Source organism: Colletotrichum tamarilloi (genome assembly GCF_030869305.1).
Source record: "Colletotrichum tamarilloi strain Tom-12 chromosome Unknown Scaffold_49.1, whole genome shotgun sequence".
Classification (NCBI taxonomy): Eukaryota; Fungi; Ascomycota; class Sordariomycetes; order Glomerellales; family Glomerellaceae; genus Colletotrichum; species Colletotrichum tamarilloi.
The window spans coordinates 92061-107468 of NW_026849432.1; the positions used below are offsets into that span (position 1 = coordinate 92061).

Consider the following 15408-nt stretch of genomic DNA (forward strand, 5'->3'; position numbering starts at 1 on the left):
CATTCAAAGATTGGTAGTGAAGTGCTATGAGTTTGGTGGACTTTGGTACATGGACAGCAGGACCTGCTCGGATATTCAGTGCTCGCCGGAACGTTTGTGGAGGAAGATGATATAGGCCATCTCGTTTCGGCTCGCTCTACAACCGTGGGGAAACCCGCATTATGTGTACGGGTAACCGCGATGGTCTCTCCCACAAACTTAATCCAGCCGCATCCCAACCTTGCGTAGGCCTGAAAACGCCTGAACGGTACGTCCAACCTTGAGATCTCAAAGGTTCTGAGCCGCGCCGGACGAAGAGGAAGGCTGAGTCTTGGCCGCATCCTCGCCGCCAACAGTACGGATCTTCCTCGGCAGAGGCTCCTCCTTCGAGTTCTTGAGGGCCTCGAGAACCAGCCCCATGAGCCCCGTCACCCCCTCAATCCAGAACCCGACGTGGAACCCGCTCAGCAGGCAGAACTCCCGCCCCAGAGTCTGCCCGACGCCAACGGTCCAGCTCGGGACCGTGATCCCGTAAATGAGCGTGGCAGTGAAGCCCAGTATACTGCTCAGGATTCGCTGATGGCCCGTACGGGGCCAGACGCCGTACGTCATGATGAACACGCCGGCCCCTGTGATGAAGAAGAAGACCGTGGCGGGGATGGCGAGGAGGAGCTTGGCGTCTTCGTCGCCGGAGGGCGATGGCCTCACAGAGAGGCTGCCGATTGTCGCTAGTGCTGCCAGGTTGAGAAAGTACCAGGTTGCGAAATAGTTTTCGGACGGCATGAGATCATCGATGTGTTGTCTCGGGGCAGTATTGGGAGTGTCTGGCTTCGTTGTCGGGGGCGCTGCGGTACTTGATTTAAGTCCATCGCTGCTTGCTACAGGCTCTGGTCGTGGAATTGGCGTTGGAGTTGAAGTCATGTTTCTAATCGAGCTCCCCACTTCGTTGTAAGTCAAGAAATCTTTTTAAGATCTTCGCTGGCTAAAGCCTTTGAATGGATGCTTTTATTTGAACAATAAACATGTAATGAAGAAGCTGACGGTGGAGCACCAGGAGAATATGGGTCAAAGTACTTATGTGAGATTGGAATGCGAAGCGGCAACTATGTGCCGGTAGCTTGGCTCGGTGGCCTCCGAATCCTTCATAAGCCGGGCGACGATGAAGCGGGCCTTGGTCCTTGGTTGGACCCATTGACTTCATTTTGCCCAGAAGCTAAGTATGCGCAATTCAGCTGTTGATTCGAATGAAATATGCGACGTCTTTTGTGCAACACAAAATAACCGTGATATATTGCTGTGTAGGCGAATAGATCGAAAAACAGCCAATGCGATCGGAAGCGACAGGAGCGGCGCAGCTTGACCAAGTAGCTTAGTAGCCCAAATGCTGAGATCGCGTAAGGAAAATGTAAATTCGAAGGGAAGAAAAGCGCCCGAGAAGTGTCATTAACTGTCTAATACTTGCTAGTCTATCAAGATTGCGATTTGACCATGAAAATCTGTAACACACGTCAGTAAACATTCGCACAAGAAGTGTTCGAGCAACACCAAGACGTACCGCGTTCAATGCCTTGTCATCCATAGTCGCCATCCTCTTCTGCGCGATCCACCGTGACCTCACGGCGTGGTGGCCTCTGAGCACCGGCGTCGACGTACCACTGGCCGTCGGTGTTGTTGACGCTGATGCTGACGCTGCCGCCGCCTTCTTCGCGCGCTTCTCCTCCTTGCGACGCTTCTTCTCCTCTTTCCTTGCAGCCTTCTCGGCATCCGTCTCGCCCTTGCGCTTCTTCTTTGACGACTTGTCGTCTGACGATTCGTCTTCGTCGCTGTTGTCGGCGGCCTCCTTCTTGGCTTTTTTGCTCTTCTTCTTGTCCTTCTTCGCCTTCTTCTCTGCCGTCTCGTCCTGGGTATCTTCGGAAGCATCCTCCTTGGCCGCAGACTTTGATTTGCTGCGTTTCTTCTCCTTCTTTTCCTTCTTTTCTTCCTTCCTCCGCTTCTTCTTCGCCTTCTCGTCCTCAGAAGACGAAGAATCGTCTTCGCTCGACTCCTCGGCCTTGCGCTTCTTCGACTTTTTGCTCGATTCGGGGATATCCTCCATGTTGACGTCGTCGCTGTCGCTATCGTTCTTCTCCTTCGCCTCGGCCGTGGGTTCCTCCTTGATCTTGTCGCCGACGAGGAATCCACCGCTAACGAAGCGCATGGGTCCAAACTTGTTGTCGCAGTACAGCGTGCTCTTCAGCGCCGTGCGGGCCTCCTGCTCCTTGGCAATGACCTCGGTAGACTTGCCGTTCAGGCGTCCAAGGAGGTCGGAGAAGACGTCCATGCCGGTGACCCTGTCATCCCTTGCCTGCTTGAAACCGAGACCGAGCATGTCATCCTTAAGGGCGACGCGAATGAAGGAGGCATTGGCCGCCGTATGATGCACCGCGTGCGCTGCGTCCTTTGCACCGAGGTACTGGCCGGGTTCCCAACCCTGTGATCGCAGGATCTTCTGGCCAAAGGAGTCGAGGTCCTTGGTCCATTTCGTGTTGTTGGGATCCTTGCCGATCTTCCGGCGTCTAGAAATTAATTTTTTTCAGTCAGTTATCCAGAGAGGCGAGAAAAATTCACACGGAAACAGTGAGCCTCACGTCTTCGCCTGTGCCAGACCCATCTTTGCGTTGTGACGGGTGCCGACCGGTGGTGATGGAAGATGGGAATTTTCGAGATGCGATAAGAGATGCAGGCCAAAGCCATTATCGCAGGAAAAAAATCTGGTGGGGTCCCTGTTGTGGAATGGGGCTCATCCCTGCAATCTGCAATCTGCATCCGAGGTAGATCCGACCCACCGACACTCACCGAGCCGACCGAGGCGAGTAGTCTCAATATCACCATTTTCAATCCGCCGAGGATGGTTCACGATACGCACGTCCAAATTGATTGCTTATTCGCACTTTTCGGAAGCCTGCTTCAGCATAAAAGACAATTTTGAATACTTAGATCGTATGCGTAAAAAAGGCTGCAAAATGACAAAAGAGTTCACCCCCCCGGTGCTGAACTGGGGGCTACATCTCTGGTGCACATGCTGGGAATCGAACCTTGACCCTAGCGAGGACGAGCCTACCGCCGAGACGACTCGCCCCTAACCATCCCGCCAAACGGGACTTTGACCTGACCTCACAAGCCTGTGAGGCGCCTGCCTCCGTTGGTGACAGGAATGGTCCTGGACCCCCCTATATGGGTTCGAGCCTTCACTTTCATGGAAACTTGATGGCTCACGGAAGAAAGCGCTGGCCTACCGGGTGCAGCGCCATCCATATCCATCCACGGCCCTCGCTACCTTGCCCTCCAAGCCTCCTACCCCTTTCCGAACCTTGAGGGCGAGCACATTGACGGCGCAATTCTCACACGCCCAAAACCCACAGCCACTGCCATACTGCCATCTGGTCACGGTACCAAATTCAACTAAATGTCGGCTTCCCCTCCCCTCTAGTTGACTTGGCCCTGCCGAGTCTGCGCGACTTCGCCGGCATCCTACGTGCAAGACCAGCACAGCGGTCAAGGGTCCCCTTCTTGTGCAACAGCGAGAACAATCTGGCATCGCTCCTGTTGGCAAGTAAGTTATCCCTTTCTCTATGCAGTATCTCCCTACTTCTCCTCTACTATAATGCAATGATGCGAACACATTAGGATTGAGCAACCGAAGTGTGTAGCTCTTAAACCCAGGCCGGTCTACGTTTCTACGCAGATGCTCCAGGGACCAGGATCGCAGGTAAACAAGGCTTAGAAGAGTCGAAATGATTTCTCTATTCCCCCAACGCCATATGAAGTATGCTCGGTTCGTTACTGTACACAAGAACTATCGTCGCATGGATTCGCCCTATTATCCTTTCTCTCTTATCGGATGCTTATACAGTGAAGCCAAATCCCTTCATGCAAGCTCGGTACTGGTCGATCGTGGAAAGGCAATCCTTGGACGGATCGGCGGCGTTGGAGAAGAGCATGCACTCGTCACGCTTGGCCTTCTCGTCCTTGCACACGCAGCAGGGCTACAATCGCGATGGCTCGTCAGTATTCAAAGTTCGTCGTGCTCAAATCGTCGAAGGGCTAGGTTCGGAGAAAGGGTTCTTTGCGCACCTTGGGCTTGGAAGCTTCCTGGCTGGCAGCCGGCGCAGCGGCCGGGGTGGCGATTGAGGCTGTGGGCGGACATTGTTAGCCATTGCGCGGCATGAAATGATGGACTGTATTCCTTACGAAGAGCAGCAGCTTGGGATGCCATTTTGAGAGCGAAATGAGTGTCGGGCTGTTCGGTGGGTGGTTTGCGACAAAGATTTGGATGGGCGGAAAGGATGGCCATTGAGGTGGTCTTCGTCGAACCACTTTTTTTTTCCGCTGACTGACCTCACCACAGCTGTCGCATTTGTCAGTCACTCTAATTTTCGGGAGAGTTCGGCGCCATGGCCCAATCACGCCTTCAAAGAGTCACGTGTGTTGGTGGCCATCTCGCGCATCGTTCCAATTCTCGAGTTTTCTCATCTCGATTAAATGCGTCTCAAGGTTTCATACAGTTCCGTGTTAGGTTCCAGAGCCTATTTATGTTCCTAAAATTTGAGACGATGTATGCTGTGATTTCCAAAGAAACCAAGACGTCAGCGAATTCCGTCGACGTAGCACCGTGACGGGGACCGTTCCGCGTTGCGGGGCTCCGACCCCCTTCCGGAAAGTGGATCCATCGGACACCGGATCGTCACCAGACCAAGGGAGCTCTTGTGACGCTACCCCCCGCTAGTGACTGCACCTACCTTAGTATGGGGGGTGGGAGTTTGTTCGTGTCGTTTGTTACTACGTTGACAGGCTAGGAAGGCAGCTGAAGCTGAATGATCTGCAAGTTGTCGGCATGAATTTACCCCGTTCTGACTTCCACCTAATGGGACATTTGTACGGCAGGCTGGTAAATTGTTGGGCTTGACTGAGATTTCTCAAGTTTGAACTGGATAAACATAAACGTGCTTGTCCCCTCAGAGAAATTCGCCATAGCCTCGCGCTGTCGAAGAGTCACCGGGCACAGTCAACTAGAAGTCGCAACCATGCTGTCCATTGAGGAAATACTAGCTCTCGCTGAGCCCAACGCTGAGTTCACAGAGGTGATCCACAACATGAGCTCATCACATCACAATGTTGATCGTTCTCGCAGCTTCAACGGGCCAGCCCAATCAAGGTCGGCGCATGGAACAAGAATACGGACCTCAAACAGATCCGAGGCATCATGGCCAAGGTCCTCGAGGCCAAACTCGCGGCCAAACCCGACCCATCTACCCTGCCCTACGTCGAAGAAGACGTCCGCATCACCGTGAGAGATAGGACAGCGATTGCCGTTCGCATCCACAAACCCAGAGCCGTCGCCAATGATGGCTGTCCTGTTCTTGTAGCGTTCCACGGTGGCGGGTTCGTCATTGGCGATCTGGAGGGCGTGGGTCCCCTCTGCCAGCTCTTTACAACACTCGGTGGCATTGCAGTGAACGTGGACTATCGTTTGGCTCCAGAGCACCCCTTTCCTATCCCCGTGCAGGATTGCTTCGATGCTGTGAAATGGGTAGATCTACCCATCCAGAAGGCCTGCCTGTTACCATGTAGGGACGAGGCTGACACGGGGTAGACCGTCGATAACGCGAAAAGCCTTGGAATTAATTTATCGAAAGGCATTCTCGTCGGCGGCGAGAGCGCAGGCGCTGACTTGGCGTTGGGCGTAACCCGCCTTTGGACCGACGAGAAACAGACGCCAGAGCTGACGGGCATATTTTCGTCCATCTCCGGAGCCGTCACCGAAGACACCGTTCCCGAAACGTACCGAGATCGTTTCTTGAGTCTGAAGCAGAATGCTAGTGCCCCAGTCGTAACCGCAGACTCGATCGAGTTTATCAGAGGTAAGGATCATCACAAGACGACAGCAGCACTCTAGAGGCTCAGAGTAACATCGTGCTAGAAATGTACAAGCCGGACCCGAGAAGCCCGGTGGCGTACCCTGTCATCTCGCCGGACCTGAATGGCATCCCTAGAACGTACTTCCAGGCTTGTGGGCTGGATCCCGTGCGAGACTGCACGCTTATCATGGAGCAGGTTTGGAAAGATGCGGGAATACCAACCAAACTGGATGTCTATCCTGGTCTACCTCATGGATTTTGGGCACTGTTTCCTCAAGCAGACTTCAGCAAGAAACACCAAAGAGATCAAAAGGCTGGTCTGGAGTGGTTATTACACAAGGACTCGGCATAGTTGACTTACACGGGCACCAACATGACTCAGTTCATCACACTTCTCCCCCCAAATTATAACCTTCCTATACATTATCATAGTCTCTTATCGAGGAAGTTCCCATATTACCGTAAGTAAATTGATCACAATCCGTGCCAATAAACGCCGTTGAAGCGAAAACGCGTCGTTGAGAAAAAGAAAGTTTAAATGGTGATAGGGGCGCCATCCCTGGAAATGTAGTGGCTTTGACCCCTGTAAGCTCTAAACTCAAGTGGAGCCACCCCTGCAACCTCTCAACGCGCTCTCGCCCGCCAGACGCGACGGACTAAATGGAAGGAAATCTGGAGGTGGTCGCCTCCAATTGACATCACCAACGACGTTCGAGCCTCCCGTCTACTATTTCGCATCGTCTCCCAACACCCCAAAACAGGCCGCCAGCTCCCGCAAGCACCTCTGGTCCAATATGGCGCCCAAGTCGAAACCGCCCGAAAAGAAGCAGCAGTCGCTCACAAACTTCTTCCAGCCAAAGACGGTCAATGGCCTAGCCGCCGCCTTCCAGAAGTCGCAGTCCGAAGCACGAACGAGCCCGCCTGAGTCGCCGGATTCCTCGCGCAAGCGCCCCTTGGAGGAGGACACGGATAGGGCCAATAATGGACCCGACAAGACCATCAAGAGAGCAAAGGGTGAAAATGGGGACAAGGCCAATGCTGCGGATCGGGGCAAGAGCTCCTTCTTCACTCCAGGAGCCAAGCCACCCGCCGAGTCTGAGCCCAAGTCCAAGGCATCTGCAGCTTCCTCTAGGACGGGACGGTTCGCCTACAGCCAGGCTTCAGACGTGAACGAGGAGAAGGATGAAGAGGATCAAGACCCATCCACGAAGCAGCGCAAGGAGGAGTTACACAAGAAGTTTGTCAAGAAGCTGGGCCATCCGGACAGCATGCTATGGCGGCGCCGGAGGCAAGATGACAACGAAGCCGCTGATGAGGAGGAAGGCGAAGGAGAAGAAGACGAGGACGAAGCTCCGCCGCCGCCCAAGGCAAAGAAGGGCGGTGCAAGAGCAAACAAGAAGCTCACTCCCATGGAGATCCAGTTCCTCGACATCAAGCGGAAACACCTGGATACAGTCCTCATCGTAGAGGTGGGCTATAAGTTCCGCTTCTTTGGTGAAGATGCCCGCATTGCCGCCAAAGAGCTCAGCATCGTGTGCATACCTGGCAAATTCCGCTACGACGAGCACCCTTCTGAAGCACATCTGGAAAAGTTCGCCTCTGCGAGCATCCCGGTACATCGTCTGCCGGTTCACGCCAAGCGTCTCGTTGCTGCTGGTCACAAGGTCGGCGTGGTACGCCAGATTGAGACAGCCGCATTGAAGAAGGCCGGCGACAACCGCAACGCCCCATTCGTTCGGAAGTTGACCAACGTCTACACAAAGGGCACATACATTGACGAGAATGGCGAACTTGAAACGGGTGGTGATGGTGGCGCTCCTTCGGGTGGTTATCTGCTCTGCATCACCGAGACTCCCACCAAGGGGCAGGGCACCGACGAGAAGGTCGATGTCGGTATAGTAGCCGTACAGCCAACCACGGGCGACATTATCTACGACACATTCGAGGACGGCTTTATGCGCAGTGAAATCGAGACCCGACTGCTGCATATCTCGCCGTGCGAATTCGTCATCGTCGGCGACCTTACAAAGGGGTCAGACAAGCTGATCCAGCACCTCTCGGGGAGCAGCACAAACGTATTTGGTGATCGCAGCCGCGTCGAGCGTGTCCCTCGAACAAAGACCATGGCCGCCGAGGCCTACTCTCACGTCACACAGTTCTACGCCGACAAGCTGCAGCAGACCCCCGATGCCGATGCCTCGGCTCTCCTGGAGCGCATCCTTCACCTCCCCGAGCCCGTCACCGTCTGCCTCTCCGCCATGATCAGCCACCTCAAGGAATACGGCCTCGAGCACGTGTTTGACCTGACCAAAAACTTCACCAGCTTCTCCGCGCGCCAGCATATGCTCCTGAACGGAACGACACTCGAGGCTCTCGAGGTCTACCGCAACGCTACCGACCACTCGGAGCGCGGTTCCCTCTTCTGGGCTCTGGACAAGACCACTACCCGCTTCGGCCAGCGCCTCCTCCGCAAATGGGTCGGTCGGCCTCTGCTCGACGTCGCCCGCCTCGAGGAACGCGTGGCCGCCGTCCAGGAACTCGTTGACGAACAGTCCTCCGCAAAAGTCGACCTTCTGCAAACACTCCTCGCCGGCACAAAGACGGACCTCGAGCGCAGCCTCATCCGTATCTACTACGGCAAATGCACCCGCCCTGAACTCCTATCCGTCCTCCAGACCCTCCAACGCATCGCCATGCAATACCCAACCGTCAAATCCGCCGAGGCAACAGGCTTCACCTCCCCCCTCATCGCATCCGCTGTCCTGTCCCTCCCCCAGATCCTCGACCTCGTCGTCTCCCACCTCGACAAAATCAACCCCGAGGCCGCCCGCAAAGACGACAAGTACAACTTCTTCCGCGAATCAGAACAGACGGAAGACATTGAAGACCACAAAATGGGCATCGTCTCGGTCGAACAATCCCTCGACGAGCACCGCGGCGACGCCGCCGCCTCCCTCAAACGCAAGAAACCCGTCGACTACGTCACCGTCTCGGGCATCGAGTTCCTCATCGAGGTGCCCAATGCGGACCTCAAATCCGTCCCGGCCTCGTGGATCAAAATCTCGGGCACAAAGAAGCTCTCCCGCTTCCACACCCCCGCTGTCGTCCGCCTCATCGCCGAGAGGGACCAGCACCGTGAAGCCCTCGCCGCCGCCTGCGACGCCGCCTTCTCCGCTCTCCTCCGCACGATAGCAGACGCCTACCAACCTCTCCGCGATGCCGTCTCCTCCCTCGCAACCCTCGACTGCCTCCTCTCCCTCTCCCGCGTCGCCGCCCTCCCGGGCTACAGCAGACCAACCTTCCTCCCCTCCACCACGAACAAACCCACAATCTCCATCGCCCAAGGCCGCCATCCCATCGCAGAACACACCCTCTCAGATCCCTACATCCCCTTCACCACAACCCTCGCCTCCCCCTCCCCGCTGGCCCACCTTATCACGGGCCCCAACATGGGCGGCAAATCCTCCTTCGTCCGCGCCGTCGCCCTCCTCGTCCTCCTAGCCCAGATAGGCTCCTTCGTCCCCGCCGACGCTCTATCACTAACCCTCACCGACGCAATCCACGTCCGCATGGGCGCCCGCGACAACCTCGCCGCCGGCGAATCGACCTTCATGGTCGAGGTCTCGGAGACGGCGCGCATCCTCCGCGCCGCCACCCCGCGCTCCCTCGTCATCCTCGACGAGCTGGGCAGAGGCACCTCCACCCACGACGGCGCCGCCATCGCCCACGCCGTCCTCGATCACGTAGTCCGCGAGAACAGGTGTCTCACCCTCTTCATCACGCACTACCAGAATCTCGCCCGCCTAGCCGAGGGCATAGGCGAAGGCCTCGTCAAGAACGTCCACATGCGCTTCACCGCCACCCGCAGAGCCGGGGCTGGGGCGGAGCAAGGCGACGTCGATGCGGATGATGATGAGGCGGGTGCTGATGAAGAAATAACGTTCCTGTATGAAGTTGGAGAGGGTGTCGCGCACAGATCGTATGGACTAAACGTGGCTCGTTTGGCTCGCATACCCCGCAAGGTCATTGATGTTGCCTCGCAGAGGTCGCGCGAGATGGAACAGGATGTAAAGGTCCGGAGGTTAAGGGGCACCGCTCGTCTTCTCACCGAAGTCCTTGAGACGAAACCCGACCAGCTTGATCATTTGATCTCAAACATTGAGCAATTGTAGGCAGATATATCACGGACAATCAAAAGTAAACATATGTACTATGAATCCTTGTGTTATTTCTCGAAAGTGCGTCTGGTGTGACTAGTTGACGCGGTATGACTGCGAAAGACCGAAAGCTGCGTTATCTATAGCCTCCTTTGCCTCCCGAAACAAAAAAAAAAGTCGATGGGTAAAGTCCTAGAAACCTGGTGGGGCTCTTTGCAGTGCCACCGCTTATGGATGTTCCACCACATTCCCCATGATTTCTTGCTTGCAAGTATCGCGCAAGCCTAGCAGCATGTGTCCTATTCCCGCCCTCTTAACTACCCTGTGTTCCACCCCGACGCCATTTGAGCGAGGATCCGCAAGTGAGTTAGTCGTTTCCAGAGGAAGGCTCACCCCGCGTCACGCCGAGCTCAAAAGTGGTCCGGTGATGTAAAGGAACGCAGGAGAAGATTGCGTATCTACTCGAACAACTGTGGGGTATCAGCACTGCCCAATTGCGCCTTCGCCAGAACGTCAGACTTACTTGAAAAGAAAGAAACCGAAGAACGAAACCCAGATAAAGAGTCTGTTAAAACCCCAGATCCGCATACCCAACTTCCCCGCGGTGGTGGCTTGTGATGAACCCATGTCACCAACGGGAACGTTGTCGAGTTGCGCAACTAGGCCCCATGTCCATTCTGGTACACGCCCGAGCCCTGAGCGTGGTCATGGTGGCCGTTGCCGTACGTGTTCATCATGGGCATCTGCTGAGAAAACATCATCTGCTGATGATTGGGATTGGCATTGATCGGGTTGAATCCATGGTGGCCGGCGCGCAACATTGGGTTACCCCAGGCCGGGTTGAGGTGGTACATGTCAGGCATCGGGTATCCGGTGAAGATGTTGGGGTCCATGTTGATGGCAGTGGTCATTCCAGCCTGGTTCAAGTGAGTGTTGTTGACACCATAGAAGTCAATGCTGGTCATCTTGTGTTCCTGTACACCATTGTTATTTTCCTTTCCTGTGAAAGTTCGACGTGAAAGCTGCTTCGCAGCCGGAGTAGGAGAGGCCATGCTCAGATTCGAGTTCGCGTTCATCGACCGGAGGGGTATACGATTGCGGACGTCGAATCTGCGCACATAGGGGTTAATACACAACATTACTAACATGATGAGAGTTTTCGGGGATGGACCTAGGCTCATCCTTCACCGTAGTCGAAGCCTTGGTGCCTATAATCTGAGTTAGTGGATGGGCAGGAAGACGAATATAGTACAGAGACTTACCGGTAGCGCTGCCACCTTGGAACACGTCGGAGACGCGATCAGTAACGGTGAAGAACTGGTCGTTAGGACCCCGGTCGGGACCTCCAATTTCCTTGTGAGATTCATCAAGCTCGATCATTCCAGCGTAGCCGAGAGTATCGCTGTCACCATCGGCGGTGCTAGCGATGTCGCTCGTGACATCGAACTTCTCCGAGAGGGACTCGCTGTCGAGCTCCGAAACTTCTTCCTGCTTGTAGAGGCCATTCTGGAGCTGCATAGCCAAAGCAGAAGATGCACGGTGAGCGGCTTCGTCAGCGAGCTCCTCCTTGACAACAACTCCCGAGGCATTGCCATCCTCCTCTGCGGCACCGCTACGTCTCTGACGACGTCTAGACTTCTTGATGACCTGTTTGAGCGATTGAAATAATTAGTAAGATACTGCCCTGCCTCGTGGCATATGCTTTGACTAACCGGGCTTCCCTCAACGGAAGGGGCATCATAGACATCACGAGTTCTCTCGAACTCCAAGTCCAGATTTGCCACGATCTCCAAGGTGGTGATCGCCTGAGACGAAAGCTCCATCTTGCGAAGCACAGAGGCGTCCTTGCGCTGGTTCCGCTGCTTCTTCTGATCAGGGGTGGCGGCATCAAAGATGCCCATGCCCGGCCAGACGGTTCCCTTGAGTCGAGCAGACTCCAAGTCATCGGGACCCCACTCAATGGCATCATCGGTAGGAGTCGAGGCCGAGGCCAGATCATCGTTATCACCGTAGTATGTGATGGCCTGCTGCTGGCCAAGAAGTCGACCGGTGGGAGGAGGCGTAAACATGGAGTCATCAGCCTCACGCTTGACAAGGGTCGAACGAGCCTTCTTTCTCTTGAGGGTCTGTCACAGTCAGTACATGAAAAGTTCTTTGCTCGACAGGATGCCTACAAGAGAAGTTCCCTGTCTAGATCGCGAGAAACCTCTCGCCTTTTCATCCTTGGCCTTGAGGCGCTCTGCAAGCATACGCTCGATACCATAGTCCTTGTACCACTTGTCGTAGGTGGCAACTTTGTCCGCGGCGGCGAGATCCTGAGTGGCGCGGATTCTCACATCGTTTTGAGTCTGAAGGTGGCCCTTGGAACTGAGGTGGGTCAGAAGATGGGAGAGGTCGGAGAAGCGCGGGGTGCTCGTGCAGACAAGGCAGACGAGGGGAATTCCAGGACTGCCCGAGGGCTTGGGGTCGTCGGGTGGATTCTTGGAGCTAGGGGCCTTGCCGCTGGCCTTGACAGTGGACGACTTCTCGATCTTGATAGGCTTGAGCTGCTTGTTTCTGGATCCTTTGAGGATCTTGACGGGCATGACATCGTCGGCCTCGTGGGCTGCGACGGCGGCCATGTTCTGTCCAGAGTCAGCATTTGCAGCCTCTATAATTCATGGAGCCAGTCGTTACTGACTAGCCGTCTTTCCATGGTCTGAACAGAGCGAGTGGGATGGAAGACAGGCTTGTCTGCTCGTAGTAACCAAAACACAAAATGAGGGGAGGAAGAGAACGACGGATATTTCGAATATCAGCAGACAGAGGAAGGGCAGCACGGAGCAATGAAAGCCAAGGAGTGAAGTCGAAACGCTCAGTGCAAATGGGAGGTGTCAGTGGAAGCAAAGGGTGGCTGTGATGGGAGGAGGAATGTCGATGATTGGGAACATCCGACGAAAGAACGGATGTATCGACAACGACTGTTGTGCCATCCAAGAGGGTGGGCATAGACTCCAGATAGGAGAAGGGATGTACTCACGGCTTGAGCAGCAAGAGCCGCCTGACGTCTAGGAGCCATTTCGGAAAGACGGGAAGAATGATGTTATCCATAGTAACAACAAGCCTGCCGTCCCAAAATGAACGGAGAAGGTACGCTGGTATGAGATCGAAACTTAGCAAGAGGTGGTTCTTGAGGTTCAGGTACTCTTTCCTGCAAAATGAATTCGTCAGTGGCAGGAATTTTGTGGATGAAGGAAGCTGTGACACCGGCTCTTTCTCAACAGTTGGAAACCCTGATGAAGGAGCAGAGGCAAGTCCCGGTCTTGTCACCTGACGTAAAGGGGCAATGTCACTTTGAGGAAGGCATCGGCAATGCGGACCCTCAAGCCTCCGGTATGAACGTGTTGTCGCCGACCATCTGCCCATTGGCCCGGGAGAATGACGGCAATTTGATCCTGAAATTGCCGTGCGATTGGTGACCCCGACCGTGTCGCAACGGACAAGCCTCACTCGCTGGATGAAGGTGAAAGACTTACCAAAGTACCACGGATTGAGCTCAAGTTGAGAGATCAGCTGTTGGTTCTGAAGACCACGGGAAATAGACGGGTTATCGTGTGTATTTGGGTTCTATGAGATTGGCTTCGTTAGTAAGGACTTCTCTCCAAGAACTCGTGGTTTTTCAGGCAATGGCTCACCGTGCGTCCTGAATACAACCAGAAGACTCTCTATAGTCGCGTATCTTGCTGAATTTCTGCGCTGATTGATAGATTGTATCACCAATCCAAGGAACTAGATTGCTTCTGTATGGAAAAGTAAGTAAGAGTGGACCAAGACTGTCGATGTGTTTGTAGAGGAAAGAAGGAAGAGTTTGAGCCCAGAGAAGGGAAAGGAGAAGAGAAGAGCAGAGAATAGAGCGGGTACAAGAAGCCCAGGGCTGTTGCCCTTCCTCAGCTGTAGGACCAAGGGGGCGGGAGCAGAGACTGGCTCTCGCCATTCCTGGATGAACAGAACTGGCGGGAGCAGAGAATAGCTCTCGCCATCATATGTTGACAGGATAGGCGAGAGCAGAGAGTAGCTCCCGCCGTCTGAAGTCCAAGAAGAACAGCAGAATCAGATCCTAGCTCTCGCCGTCCCAAGTCGGACAAGACTGGCGGAATCAGAAGCTAATTCTCACCGTCTCATATCAAGTGAGATCAGAGACTAGCTCTCGTCGTCCAAATTTGAACAAGGTGGCGAGATCAAAGACTGGCACTTGCCGTCTCAACTTGAACAAGACTGACAGGATCAGAGGCTGGCTCTCGTCGTCTGACCTTGGACAAGACTAGCACTCGCCGTCTCAACTTGAACAACACTAGCAAGATCAAAGACCAGCTCTCGCCATCCCGGGTTGAACAGGACTGGTAGGAGTGTCTTGAACCAAGCATAGCTCCTGAAGCAGGAGCAGAGACGAGCACTCGCTGTCTCTGTATTGAAGAAAAGGGGCCAAAGTTGGAGCACACTTGAAGGTGGCTCTCGCCTCTTCAACTTGACAGGATATGAAGAAAAGAAAGTCAGGGAATTGTTTTCCAGCACCTGCGCTTGCAAACGTGTCTGAACGAACCACTCAGAATAGACAGTATCACCCACATCGTGAGGAATCTTCAGATGCCCAAGTGTTGAGACGGAAAGGGTATTTGAAGACGAATGATAGAACAGAAAACTTGCGATGAGAACCTTGCTCGGACGGGGCATCTGAGGAATGAATGGTTGGGACGATCAAAGCGTTGCGACGAAAGCGATCGCTCGATGAAAAGTAGACTGTGACGAGAACAACATTCGATGGTGATGTTCACCAGGAAGAACAAGAGCAGTGAGATCAAGGCGAAGGACAATGATTTGCAACAGAAAGAGACAGAAGAGACGGACCAATCTGAAAAGTATTGCGTGAAGGGAAAACAAAGACGGGAACGCGAAAAATGAAGCCAAAGAAGGTGTTCGGTGATGATTTTGACACGAAAATAAACAACACCACGTACCTAGTCCCTGAACTTCCTGAGAAACGGGTGTGGAAGTAGAATCTGGTATTTCAAGTGCTTTTTGTCAATACGCATCTGCGAATTGCTGAAATTCCCCCGATGGGTAGCGGAAGGAGGATGAGGATGTTGGTCCAGAAGCAGTGCTTGGAACTGGGATTTTGCGAAGGTCGAAGGCGATCTGATGATGGTCGTACAGACGAATCTGGGACGGGAAGAAAAACACAGATGCGACGGTGTCGTACAAAGGGTGTATTTCGAAAGAAGTGGAAGTGTTGGGACAGTGTTGTAATCGAAAGCAGAGAGGAAGGAATACCTGGACAGGCGACCGAATGAGACGATCAAAGTCCAAGAGAATGGTGTGGTTGTTGGTGAAATCTCCAA

The 15408-nt window shown here is 54.2% G+C and overlaps 5 protein-coding genes across 5 annotated transcripts; 1 reads left to right on the plus strand and 4 right to left on the minus strand.

Moving 5' to 3' along the window:
- Positions 1-267: 267 nt before the first annotated feature.
- Positions 268-900, minus strand: CTAM01_10531 (uncharacterized protein; the record flags this gene model as incomplete). Its single annotated transcript, XM_060526546.1, has 1 exon — positions 268-900. The coding sequence occupies one exon, from the start codon at positions 898-900 to the stop codon at positions 268-270; it is 633 nt and encodes a 210-aa protein (XP_060378794.1).
- Positions 901-1448: 548 nt separating this feature from the next.
- Positions 1449-2629, minus strand: CTAM01_10532 (G-patch domain-containing protein; the record flags this gene model as incomplete). Its single annotated transcript, XM_060526547.1, has 3 exons — positions 1449-1475; positions 1535-2534; positions 2607-2629. 3 exons carry the CDS (start codon positions 2627-2629, stop codon positions 1449-1451), a joined length of 1050 nt encoding a protein of 349 aa, XP_060378795.1.
- A 1234-nt stretch (positions 2630-3863) lies between these two features.
- CTAM01_10533 (COX17 protein) lies at positions 3864-4312 on the minus strand (the record flags this gene model as incomplete). The annotated part of the gene is made up of 3 exons (XM_060526548.1): positions 3864-4004; positions 4093-4151; positions 4210-4312. 3 exons carry the CDS (start codon positions 4310-4312, stop codon positions 3864-3866), a joined length of 303 nt encoding a protein of 100 aa, XP_060378796.1.
- A 730-nt stretch (positions 4313-5042) lies between these two features.
- CTAM01_10534 (MutS domain V) lies at positions 5043-10048 on the plus strand (the record flags this gene model as incomplete). The annotated part of the gene is made up of 6 exons (XM_060526549.1): positions 5043-5099; positions 5150-5548; positions 5612-5879; positions 5939-6227; positions 6309-6337; positions 6480-10048. 6 exons carry the CDS (start codon positions 5043-5045, stop codon positions 10046-10048), a joined length of 4611 nt encoding a protein of 1536 aa, XP_060378797.1.
- Positions 10049-10692: 644 nt separating this feature from the next.
- Positions 10693-13091, minus strand: CTAM01_10535 (uncharacterized protein; the record flags this gene model as incomplete). Its single annotated transcript, XM_060526550.1, has 6 exons — positions 10693-11143; positions 11205-11241; positions 11296-11680; positions 11746-12159; positions 12208-12657; positions 13053-13091. 6 exons carry the CDS (start codon positions 13089-13091, stop codon positions 10693-10695), a joined length of 1776 nt encoding a protein of 591 aa, XP_060378798.1.
- Between the last annotated feature and the right edge of the window lie 2317 nt (positions 13092-15408).